The sequence below is a fragment of the Vigna unguiculata genome, chromosome 7 (genome assembly GCF_037176805.1).
Source record: "Vigna unguiculata cultivar grain cowpea cultivar isolate G323 ecotype 2 chromosome 7, ASM3717680v1, whole genome shotgun sequence".
Taxonomy (NCBI): domain Eukaryota; kingdom Viridiplantae; phylum Streptophyta; class Magnoliopsida; order Fabales; family Fabaceae; genus Vigna; species Vigna unguiculata.
Window position 1 is genome coordinate 35,501,059 of NC_140798.1, and position 14,031 is coordinate 35,515,089.

General features: G+C 28.3%; 1 protein-coding gene across 1 annotated transcript; it reads left to right on the forward strand.

Annotated features, from left to right (window-relative positions):
* The first annotated feature begins 897 nt into the window (after positions 1 to 897).
* Positions 898 to 14,031, forward strand: LOC114191359 (uncharacterized). Its single transcript, XM_085676049.1, has 2 exons — positions 898 to 1,091; positions 13,630 to 14,031. The coding sequence occupies exons 1-2, from the start codon at positions 898 to 900 to the stop codon at positions 13,931 to 13,933; spliced, it is 498 nt and encodes a 165-aa protein (XP_085532175.1). The 3' UTR covers positions 13,934 to 14,031.

The window sequence follows — 14,031 nt, forward strand, 5'->3', positions numbered from 1 at the left end:
TTAATATATGATTGATCTACATTTAAAAATCTAAGAGTTATTATGTCCAATTTTTTTGACCAGGTCACTACTTAATTGTTCTTGAGTCATCATATAATTTTAATACAGATAACAAAAATATCATGTTGGAGTTGTGGATGAATTATGGCACACGTAGTTTGTTGTTGTTTAATATGTTTCATATACGCAATAAAGGTGTGATATTTCATTAAGTCTGGAGTAGTTATTATCAATTATCACACACCTACTTTGGTAAGGTTAACTTTTGTAGAATTTATGTTATCTCAGAGAGCACGAATTTGGAAGGTGTGCAAAATTTTTATTGTAGGTCAGCACTTAATACTTCATTGATAACCAATTATTATTGTTAGTGTTAGGCATGTATGTTAGGTTCCACTTGTACCACAATTTACCCACAGATTCATCATGGGCAGTAGCCTACATTAAATTTTACTCTATTTATGTGATTGATTGTAAGTGAGTTTCATACTATAACCTTTTTCATAGATCAGAAATTATGAAGGTGTGCCAAAACTTTGTCGCTGGTCAATAGTTAATTGTACATAGATGATCATATAATAAGTTAAACTGATAGTTACATGGATATCACAGTGATAAAAGAAGTTTAATATCATAGATGTAGTAGATCATTCCAACAGTGCCATGAAAATTAAAATTAACAACTGAACAATGGAGGAGATGCTTCGTCAGAACTCCCTTTCACTCCAAAAGCCGCTGTCGTTGCCGGTGACAATAGAACCTACAACTGCGACCACAAAAGGGGGTGAAATGAGGACTCATACCAGTTAGCGGAGGGGAGAAACGAAAGAAAGATCAAATTTTTGACCAAAAAACCATTCGCCGTCTACACTGCACACCTTGCCGGTGGGAAGAAAAATGGCGACTGTGCGGAGAGAATACGATTTTCGACTGAGTGCGCGGGAGAAGGAGAAAAGACAAACGATTGAACTCCTCCACAGCAAACGCCCTCCCTATCCGCAAACCCTAACCCTTTCAAGGTTTAGCCGCCACACAGATTCTGTTATCTTCCTTCGCCAGAATAACCACTCCAGAAACCGCTGCCCTAGCCGGTGAAAATAGAACCTACAACTGCGACCACAAAAGGGGGTGAAGTCAGAACTCATACCAGTGAGCGCGGGGGAGAAAGGAAAGAATGTTAAAATTTTTGACCAATAAACCCTTCGCCATCTACAATGCGCACCCTGCCGGTGAGAAGAGAGATTTCGTGCGGCGATTGTGCGGAGACAAGAGAGTATGGGTAAGACTGAGTGTGCGGGAGAAGGAGAAAATAGAAACGCTTAAACTCCTCCGCTACAAGCCACTTCTGTAAAATGCTTCAAAAAAATTATTTTTAATTTCAAAAATAAATTCCACCTGTGCATGCCACGTCAGGGAGTCAAGTGTGAAGTCAAAATAAGGGGTCAGTATATCATTTTCTTTTTTAAAACTCACGTGACGAGACAAAATTTAAGTAGTAAGTTATTTTATATTTTTTATTTAGACTTCATAATGACAAATAGTAATAGTTATTAATATAAATAAATAAATAAAAAGTTAATCATTTTATTATACAAGTTATAATTATTTATTTTTTAAAAAAAATTTGTGATGCTAACATGATCCTTATAATAAAATTGACTTTTCTGTAATGCTCAAACTTTACATTTTCAATGCATGCTATCAAAGTTTATATTTTCTGTAACCACATCTTACTCCGTAATTGTTGTCTTTGTTGTTGCTGTCATTAGGTACTCAGGTTGAAATATTGCATAGATGACTTAGTTGCAAGCATTAATTTTATTGCATGCGAAGGAATTAAAAATTCTTCTTCAAATTCCATCTAACCTCTCAATGAAATAATTATAGTGATTGTTAAGGGATTCTACAATTCTTAAAAAGGCATCTCCATGTATGCAACCTTCTATTGAACTTCATTTTTATGTAAACAAATCTTAAAAGAAAAAGTTATTAAACAATCAATCTTCATCTTAAAATAACATTAATATATTAGATTTTAAAATATTAATTTGTATTTAATATAGCCATAATTAATACTCGATGTGTACACGAGGGTTTCATATATCAATTGATCTCTTATGACATTTTAGGGACGGATTATCGACACTTTTTCAGAAAAAGTAGGGACGGATTTATCGATATTTTTTTTCAGAAAAAGTAACGTAATTTTCATTCATTTTTATGAGTTGAATGATCAATTTTAATTTTTCAAAACAAAAAATATACGAAAGAATTCAGTTAAAAATTGATCAAAATTAACTACGTTATGTGACTTTTTTACTCTTTAAATAGATATTTTTGGCATTGTTATAGAAAAGGAACTATAATGTAAAGTTTAGTCTTCAATGGGATTATTGTCCTAATAATTTTTTTTTTTTGTCTTTTTATATATATTACATGTATGGGTTGAGACAATCCAATTGTCCCTGTTCAATATTTTTTTTTTGTGCTCATTAAAAAAAAAAACGTTATGTGACTTTTTCTAGAAAAAATTACTGAATCTGTTCCATTTTTTTAATTTGAAAATTTTATCGAATTTATTGTTTTTTTCTTTCCTTAATTGACACTTGCACTTATTTTTTTCTTTCTTTTAGCTACCAACGTCAATGGCGGATATAGACAGTGAGAGAGGTGTGAGAAGGGACAAGATGGAGACAGGACAATGACGAAGGCCTCCTCCCTTATTTTTTCATATATATTTTTTATGATTTTCCAATTTGTATATACCTTCACATTTGTTTTATAATTTATTTCATTTTCACTTCGTGTGTTGATATATTTATTATTTTTATTTTTATTTTGATATGATCATGTTTACCAAATTTTGATGTTGATATGTTTTTCTTAATTTGTTTCGATCATTCTTCATCTTTATATGTGTAAAAGAGATGCGTTATATAAATGTACAAGCAATTGGAAAATTTTCAAGCAACTTGAATGACCAGGTCACTTTCTCCAACAAAGTTACTTATATAAATTCCATTAGATATGGTCTAAATAACTTAATTTTAAATATTCTTTAACTAGGACCGTATCTATTTGTACCTTATAACACTTATACTTTTTAATATTATATTTTGATCTTTAAATTATTATTATTATTATTATTATTATTATTGTTGTTGTTGATTTTAGAACTTAAAAAAAATATCTCTAATAAAATCAACACTGCTATATTCCAAAAGAAAAGAAAAATATTAAGAACCATCTGATACAACACAAAACATGTGTTAATTGTTATGATGGAGAATATGCAGATTCACCAACAATTGCAAACGCTCTCCTCAACTCTTCTATTTGGGCTTGGCCCAATTTCCCTTTTGAAATGAACTTGTCTCTTTAAGGCCCATTTACTTGGGTTTCCATTGCCTATTTTAGTTAACTATCAGTGCGTGTAAAATATATTTTAACGAGTAACACAGCTCACTTTGATTTAGAAGATTTTGTATAACAGAATTAATAGATTAATAGTTTTTTTAATAAAAAATGTTAATATAGATATTAATTTTGTTGTAAATTTTTAAATTTTGTTATACTATGTATGATTAATAATATTTATAATTTGTTACCCATTAAATGTTAATATAGATAGTCATAAATTTATTACCCATTAAATATCCAAATAAAAGTATTGTTATATTTTTCCGTAAGATTTATATTTTAACTCAAAAATACTATTTTAAATGTTAAACCAAACACAAAAAATACGCTTTCCAACTTTAGATTCCTTAAAAACTAAAAATAAAATTCCTTTCAAAAAAACGTCTTATAAGATAACTTGATCGCTAAATAATTCTAGATATCACTGTAAGAAAGTTATCATAAATAATTCTAAACTGGTCCCAAATTCATGATGTAGGGTGTTTATATATCCATATTCATATACATTATTAAGACTTTATTTAAGTATAACTTCAATAAATCGATAAAAAAATATAAAATAAAGATTACTATAACATTTCACTTAAAGATATATTTAGTAATTTTTCATAAGAGACGATTGTTTCTGAGAAATAGAGAAATTATAATGAAGGAAAAAGATTTAGAAGAATTAGAGCTAGCTTTTCATATATTTAACAAATGACTAATAAGAGTGTTAAATATTCAAAAAATAAAAGAAAATTTTATCATTTATAATAATTTTATTCTATTTAAGTAGTGTCACTCCTTGTGAAAAATACATATTACTTTTTCGGAAAAAAAAAATTATAAGATTTCATTAAAGAGAAATGATGAGTTTCCACATAAAACTCTAAATCAAAGTTTTTCTTTTATATATATATATATATATATATATATATATATATATATATATATATATATATATATATATATATATATATATATATATATATATATTTTAAATAACCAAAAGTCCTCAAAATATCTTCTCATGGGAGACATTTTAAATATAAAACTAAATAAATACTTATAGACGATCCGGTGACACTTGATACCATATACTTCCATCTTAAAATTTAAATTTCAAAAGCAACTTCCACTTTTGTATTTATTTTTAACTATTCTTTTGGTTTATGTTTTTTTTCTAAAATTTTTAAAATTGAAGTTATTAATAATGATAATGTGCTTGATTAATGTACTGAATATAATTATATTGTAAATTTTAATAAAAAAAATCAGTGATTCATTTTGATAAATTTAACAAAAATAATAAAATTGTTTCGATATTTTTGAAAATTAACACCAAATTAAAACTTAAAGAAATTGAATAATTACAATTTGATATTTTTTTTAAAAAAAATACCAAACAATAATTAAACTTTTTTTAAAATAAGATATCTAATACTTCCTTCTATCGTTTTCAAACAGCATATCAAACAAGACACCCATTTAGCCATCATTTTCAGTCCTTTTCTTTTTGTTTGGCCCTGCACTGATTCAGCCATTACATCAAACACATTTTTTCTCATACAAAACACTTACCTTTTCTTTGAGGTTAATGTGTGGACCCCCATAAAATATACCCTTACTTTATTTACATTATGTTAGTGACACACTTCTTAATTATATCCAGATATGTACACAGAACAAAGTACCCCATTAAGGAACTTAAGAATCTTTTTCACGCATTTATGCTAACTCACAGTATATGAAGATAAGATCACTTACATTTTTCTTTGGTAACTTAACCTTACAATCATCATTTAACAGTCACAAAAGCCTTAGGTGACTGATAAGTTATAAAAGCTTGCCCCACTTTGGACAGCATATAGCTCTTCATGTACAAAATGTTCAACATATATTCATGCATGCAAGTTGTTTGTATATAAACCACAGTGGAAATTCACATTTAAATACAAATGAATATGCTGATCACCTCCTTCTCCATCTGCAGCTATTAGCTCAGACTTTAAATCTCAGCTCTCACCAAAATGCATCTGTTTATTTAACTTTGCTTCATGCTTCGTTGTCAAAGAAAATGACAACAAAAGAAAGGGACAGTTAACACTGTTATAAACTATCATAAACATCATTACTTTGGCTATCTAAAGAGAGAATAATAATCAACAGAATTGCACTTATCTTATGCATGCCGAGGGAAAATGCTAGCTACAGCTTCCTGCATCAATGACTTAGCCTAATTGTGGCACTTACATGAGAAGAAGAGAGTCCAATATAGCCAAGGGCAACTTGCCGGCAAGAACATGAGTGAAGATGCTGATAAACTTGGCTAATGCCGGCAAGTCATCCTTGGCTGCACTACACTCTCTGCTCCTTCATGCAAGTCCCTCTTAGGAGAATGTGCCTCTCATTTTCTGCTTCCAAATCATGCAACTCACTCACTAGGGTTGTATATCTATTTTATAAGGTTCTGTGATACCATTTATACACCTGAGTTCTAAAAGTAGCAAGTGGTGACCTTATCTGTCAACCAAGAGCCATACTGCCATATTGCCAAATTCATCCAAAAACTTGCTTGATTGGGTATAGCAGAAAGGGGACCAAGTCAAGAAATTTTGGGCCCACTTTTGGTCCTGTTGTGTCATCCATACCTAGATGTTATGGAAGATACAAAGATAGGAATCTTTCATTGGTCTTTGTGTGGATAAAGATGATGATTTATACTATATCTCCATTTCTGTCATGAAGCTTGTTCCTTGCTAGGTGCCTATATGGGAAAAAGTAATAGATCATACCATTTGATACTGACCCATGACTAGTTGGAATCCCTAAAATAAAGGGGTGAGAGGGTTAACAGTGGAGCGCATTCAATTTTCTGGTGGCCACTGTTGGACATAATATGCAACAACAGTGTTTTGTTCTATGACAAAGCTTTCTGTATTACGTGAATTAATCTTATCATTGTTAAAGTTTACGACAAGACATTTCCTTTTGATTTCATTTTCAGATCATTGCTTGAGCTTTTTATTTTCTTTATTAACCAAAAAGACTTGTTTGCAACAAATGAATTACACTTTAGATAACCTTTTTGGAGAACATTATTCTAATGTTATTTGCTTGTGCCTGATACTGAACCTTTTTCTAGTATTCGTGAATAATTGAGAGACATATATCCTCATTGGGATAACGGTTAGAGATTTGTTTCATGATTGAGAAATTTGCAACATGGCAAGTACAGAATACGAAGTATCCATGCAAGAAAAAGTCAGAAAAAATGTCTATGGTGCGATTAATATGTAAAAAAGCATCGTGTAAGTAAAAATATAAAGCCTTTGAAGGATATGAATTAATGTGTGCCAACTGTAATGAGTTATATCTATTACAAATTTTCTGAAAGAACCAAGATAGCGTGTAATTGTCAGAGCCAGCATATGCTAGTAAACTTCCATTACTAAAAACAAAATATTCTGTAACGCATCTCAACAAATTAAATGACAGCAAAGTTCTTCTTTAAGGTCATTCTAATCAAACTCCACATGGACGTGTCTTGAACATGTTCCCTAGCTAGTTTATCAATGTGTCATGAATGCATTTTCTCTTAATTTCATAACATCAAACATGTCCAACAATGTGTTTGACTGATGTCCATTCCCTATTCCCTGCTCTTTATATATATGCTTAGAAGTTAGAATTTGATCTCCAAAACAAAACATTGACCTCGTAAAGTTCTTAAACATTGTTGTTAGGAGTTAGGAGAAAGCCATCATTTGACCTACACAATAGTCCACAAAGTTTTCATGTTCTGTACACAAATTTCTTGAAAAGAAAAAGACAAGATATGATTAAATAAACAAAAGATTATAGGCCACATGTTTCCCCTCTTGTCTGTGTTGTTTCAGTGTCTGGTAGACAGATTTAAACCATTTGAAGGCGTAATTATTGGTTTAAGCTCTAGCGGGACCTTTATGATACATGCTTCTCCTAATAAGTTAATCTTTCAGTACTTTGATAAACCTTTAGTCGTTAACTTGTCATCACCACTGCTACATGCCTCAGCAAAGAATCATTAATTTAGTTTGTAAGTTTCTCCACTACAGGCCCAGCAACTGGGGACCTAAAATGTCTCCATCTATTTACAACTCTCAAATTGTGCAAGTTGAATTGATGAGGCAAAAGGTACAAGTTTTTTACATAATCCATTAAACATATGAGCCAAAGGGTTTTCTGATCTTTATGATAGGCCTCCATCAATGAAAGTATATGTAAGGGGGACCCATTAGGTTGGTTTTGTGATCCCTTTTGTTGAGGGCAACCATGATGGGGAGGTAAGTTGTGTCTCCTTGTTTCTTGATGCATATCTACTTTATGGCCCAATTGCTTTCACGCTTTTCATAGTGCTTCAAAAAGTCTGAGGTTGCATGCATTATCACCATAAAACTTGACCATATATACTATCGTTTTCATCGGTTTATCTCAATAATACTACTTTCCAATCATCATTCATTCCCCTCACTGCACTACATTTGGTTGCCCCTTATTATTTATAGTTTGAATCTGCATCACAACACTTTCGAATGCTTGAAAAATTCTCATATCAGTAGTCATACTTCACATGACCTGCTTTCGGTGGTTTTTGTTTGGTCTAAGAATATGTTTGTTTCTTAGGCAATATGACGAACATTTTGCTGGTTGCATAGGTCACACTCTCCATTGCCATATAGCGGAAAAATGAGAACCCCAACCCAAATGTTAAAACTTTTTTTTTTTCCTTTTTGCTAATTAAAATGTACACTAGGTCTTCAAATTTTAATATTTTTATCTACTTTGTTTTATGAAAAACTCTAGCATACACTTATATATTTATCTGCATTTTTTGTCACTTATAGTAAGATGTTGTTATATTTCTTGAATTCAAATTATAAATGTAGAGAAATTGAGATGAGGCAATATTTATATCACTTTTTCATCACTTATAATTTGTAGGTTTAATTATTCGGATGGTCTTCACTTTAGTAGAGATTTGTCAACTTGGTTCCTACTTTTAAAAAAGTTTCAATTGTGTCCTAATTTTTTAAAAAGTGTCTCAATTAAGTTATTTTTAGAAAAAAAAAATATACTAACAGTATTAAAGACATGCCACATGTCAATCTGTGATTTTTTTTTTTTGCAAAAGCTTTTGTTGTCATGTGTTAGGTGTGACACGTGACACTCTTTAATTCAATTTTGTTCCAATTTTTTTTAATAATTAAAATATTTTTTTAATCCATATTTTTTGTATGATTAAAATTAATTAAGCACAAATACTTTTACAAAACTAAGTACTAATGTTTATATTAAAATTTAGTGACAAAATAAATGATTAACAAAACATGGGTTAATAATATACCTAATGTAATATGTTAAAAAGTTATTTTTATTAAAAAAAATATTAATATAGCATTTATACAAACTAGCGTAACAGAGGCGTTATCGCGCCTGTGTGTATGATTTTTTAAATATGCGTGATATTATATTAGTAAGTAATAATATTATAATGTTATTAAGTTAATATATATATATATATATATATATATATATATATATATATATATATATAAAATTAAAATTATATTTATTAAAAATAAAGTGAAATATATCAGAACAGATAAAAGAATAATCATTGATAAATAAAGAAGAAGAGAAGAAGCAGAGACATCTGATTTTATAAAAAATTTATAAAAGTAACGGTCAATTTTTAAAAATTTAATAAATTATTATATTTAAAGGGTAAAATCGGTATTTTGAAAAGTGGATACAAAAAGGGGAATCCCCTTTATATATTGTTATAGATAATAAATTTAGTCTCAAATCAAATTGGAGAGAGTCAATATTGTTCTATTTAAAAAAAAAAGTAATAATTAGTAAAACATGAGTTAATAATATAAAATAATGTAATATGTTAAAAAGTCATTTTTAATAAAAAATATTAGCATAAAATATATACAAATAATAAATTTAGTCTCAAATTGGAGGAAGATAATATTATTCTCTTTTGAAAAAAAGAAAAAAGAAGAAATGGGACAAAATTGAATCAAAGAGACACATCTAGGAATTTAAATCAAGACAATAACACTTGGTAGTGACACTTACACATGACATTGTCATTGTCACGCGTCATACCTGGACTTGACATGTGACAACAAATATTTTTGTAAAAAAATTAAAAAATCACAAATTGACACATGGTATGTCATTAATATCATTAGGAATTTTTTTACTGAAAAAGACCTAATTAAGACACTTTCACTCAAAAATTAAGATGCAATTAAAACTTCTTTTAAAAGTGACAACCAAATTAAAACACTTCACTAAAGTAGAAACTATCCCAATAAGTGAAAATATACAAACGGAAAAGGAAAGAAAAAAAAAAAACAAGAGACAATTAATTTTCTACCTAAATATAAAGGGAACTGTTAAAAGTTTATCTCTTTTTTTCGTATTGGTGACAATATTTCGTTAATAATTAGGTCAAACATTATAGTTAATATTTTATTAATGTTTACGTTGTGATGATAATATTAGTGTTTTATTAATATTTATATATATTTTTAAATATAATATTAAAAATAAATAATAAGTATATATATATATATATATATATATATATATATATATATATATATATGTATCGTTTTTTCATTGATTTTTTTTTTCATTTAATCTATACAATCTTATATTATTATTTTTCAGTCTCACTTTTCATCTAATATAACCTAACAAAAACACTAGTCTTTGAAACATTCAATGATAACAATACGAAGCAATTTCAGTGAAGACAAATTATTATAATATTACTATTACTAATACATTATTTACTAATACAATGCACAAGATAAACAAAGTAAGAAAAAAATTACATTATTTATTTGTAATTTTTCTATGATGAAAAAAATTCAAAGTTGTTGATAAACAAAAAGGTAACATTAGCATATATACTAAACCGGACATCAAATTTGTACATACCTATGGATAAAGTAACACAACCCTTGAAAATTAAAACTCAATAAATTGTTTTTTAATAAAAGTATTGATTTTATTGTAGAGAATTATATTTATATTTACGTAGTGAACTGATAATAATATTTAAGTGATAAGTGTAGCAGATAAACGAACTTGGGCTTTTTTATTATTGGGCCTAAAAGCACATATACTCAAAAAGGTGAGTTAAGAAGGCAAGAGGTGTGAATAAAAATTTAACTCTATTCTTCCCTGAAACAAAAGTTTGGAAAATTGTTCGGAACTCTGGTCAGCTACGAAACTTTCTTATTCTATTGGAGAAGTCTTCTTCTATTGTTTCTTAGGAGCAAACAAGGGCGCTTTTCCATTAGAGATGGCAAATAAACCTGTCTTCGTGGATATTGCCCGAACTCGTCCCCGTTTTGACGGGGAATTCCCGTATTGACTGGGTATGAGTATGGGTATGGGGAATCCCCGACTTTTTCAATTGGGTATGGGGATGGGTATGGGGATGTACATATCCCCGCCATATTACCCGTCCCCGTTTAAATTATTAAAATATTTTTAATTAATTAAATAACCACACACACACACATATATATATATATATATATATATATATATATATATATATATATTATTTTTTATTTATTCTAATTATTTGGTTTGTCATGAAACTAATTTTGCATTTCAATTATATTTTTCATCTTATCATAATCTTCATGTAATTATGTTCAAAAATATGTATGTTAATTAAAAAATTTTATGTCTCACATTTGAATATTTCTATTATTTTTTAATATTTTTATTTAATGTATATTTTTCTTTCACATGAAAATATTTAATACTCTCAATTTAAGTATTTAATAGCACAAACATTTTGTTTACTAGGTAATATAAAAAAAATCATTTACTTATTATTCTTATTATTAGTTTTTGTTTCATTTGAATAACTTTTTTATTTCACTAAAACATTTTTTGTTATTTCTCAACTACTGAGTATATATGTTAATATTTGAAAAGTTTTCTTAGATCTCTAAGATATTTTTCAACTTATCATACCCTTAATTATACATTTGTTTTCTTTTGTGCAATTTCTTTCAATAGTCTCTCAAATTGTTTGTAAACATTTGTTAATTTTTTAATATTTTATTTCTTGTTTATTTTCATTATGTATAATACTATTTCGATATATTTTATTTAATTATTTTTTATTTTTTAACTCATTATCAATCATACTGTAATTTTTTCACTATAATTATATAAATAACTTTTATTTACTACAATATAAAAATTTAATGTAATTGTCATTAATATTTTTTTATCACCATCCAACATAATTGAAGTTCAAAAGATACAAGATCTATGTTAAAAATTTATTATTATGATTATTATTTGTTCTTTGTATCATTTTGATTAAGTAATGTATTATAACTTTTATTAGTGTATAAAAAAGAGATTCATTAGAATTTAAAATATTGAAGTAAACAAACATTTAAAATATATTTTAATTTGAATATTTGTTTCCTTTTATATTTTTTTTAAAAGTATTTTTAAATTTCATCAACTAGGTTTCATTAATGTTTGCAAATTTAATAAATATGTTGGTTCTCATGAAATTTTATTTGGTATTATAATCTAAAATGTAAATAATTATAATTTATTTTAAACTTTTATTATGATTATTATTTGTTCTTTGTATCATTTTGATCAAATGATGTATTATAACTTTTATTAGTATATAAAAAAGATATTCATTAGAATTTAAAAGATTGAAGTAAACAAACATTTAAAATATATTTTAATTTGAATATTTGTTTTTCGCTTATACTTTAAAAAAAATATTTTTAAATATTATCAACTAGGTTTCATTAATGTTTGTAAATTTAATAAATGTGTTGGTTCTCATGAAACTTTATTTGGTATTATAATCTAAAATGTAAACAATTATAATTTATTTTATACTTTTATTATGATTATTATTTGTTCTTTGTATCATTTTGATCAAATGATGTATTATAACTTTTATTAGTGTATAAAAAAAATATTTATTAGAATTTAAAAGATTGAAGTAAATAAACATTTAAAATATCAATTATGTTCTTTGTATCATTTTTATCAAATGATGTATTATAACTTTTATTAATGTATAAAAATCAGATTTATTAGAATTTAAAAGATTGAAGTAAAAAAACATTTAAAATATATTTTAATTTGAATATTTGTTTTTCTTTTATATTTTTAAAAAAATATTTTTAAATTTTATCAATTATGTTTCATTAATATTTGCAAATTTAATAATTGTTTTAGTTCTCATGAAATTTTATTTGGTATTATTATATAAAATGTAAACAATTATAATTTTTTTTAAAGTATTTGATATGGAAGAAACAATCATCATTCTAATATTGAATATTTGATAATATTATGTTTCCTTTATCATAAAAATTTTATTATTTTATAAAAATTAATTAAAATTAATATTGAAGTAGTAAGAAAATGGGTATGGGTATGGGTACGAGATTATACCCGTTACCCAGTGGGGATGAGGATGGGTCAAAAGTTTAATATCCGTTGGGTTTGGGTATGGGGATGGGGGTGAATTTTTTTTACGGGGATGGGTATGGGATAACGAAACCCGTGCCCGCCCCGCTCCGTTGCCATCCCTATTCTCCATGCACCTCCAACACTTTTTTTGTACCCCCAAAAGTTACAATTATGCTTTTCATTAAGATACTGGTGAAAGTGGGTAGGGACGCAGTAAATTTCATTTACTGCATCGCCAACTTCTCTGCACCCCAATACTATTTCTTCTCCCGTTCGTTCTCTGTTTCATTGTGCCTTCATTTCAAATTTTCTCAGTTTCATTTCAAACGGAATTCGTATTCCGTTCCAGAAACTATGAAACAGCTTCCACATTCCGTTTCAAAAAAACAACACGTAATCTTTATGAAACGGATTCTGGCATCCGTTTCACACCTTTAGGAAACGGCTTACGTAAGCTGTTTCGGGAAAAAAATAAAATTTTGTGGAAAACGGAATACAAATTCCGTTTCATAAAATTATGAAACGGATTCTGTAATCCGTTTCAAAAAAATAATCGTATTTCGTTTCCCAAAAAATTTAAACTACGGAACGCGATCCTAGTGCCCCTACTTTAAAGTACTCGCAACCGTTGATTTCCCTCTTCATCAACGGCTATGCGATTGCCTTCTCCTTCTTATATTTCAGAAGAGGCTTTCACAATTCCCCCGCCATTCTCTTTTTCCTCTCCGGGTGTATATATATATATTCTCGCACAGAGCTTCTCATCCAAAAGCTACCGTTTCAGAGGCTTGTGAGGGAAATTGCACAGGACTTCAAGACTGATTTGAGGTTTCAGAGTAGCGCTGTTTCGGCGCTTCAAGAAGCCGCTGAAGCCTATCTTGTGGGATTGTTCGAGGACACCAACCTCTGCGCCATTCACACCAAGAGGGTTACCATTATGTCCAAAGATATTCAACTTGCACGTAGAATTAGAGGCAAGAGGGCTTAAAGAGGCTGTTGAAATGCTTAGTGTTGCATTTGTTTACATATAGCCGTGTGTGTATCTATTCAACCAAGTGTTCTTACAAAACGTCCTGCAAATTTGTG

Excerpts from the sequence above, each read along its gene's own strand:
- LOC114191359 (XM_085676049.1), top strand. The coding sequence starts at position 898 with ATGGCGACTGTGCGGAGAGAATACGATTTTCGACTGAGTGCGCGGGAG. Across the intron at positions 1,092-13,629 it reads AGAAACCGCTGCCCTAGCCG|AAGAGGCTTTCACAATTCCC; the intron begins GTGAAAATAGAA and ends CTTATATTTCAG.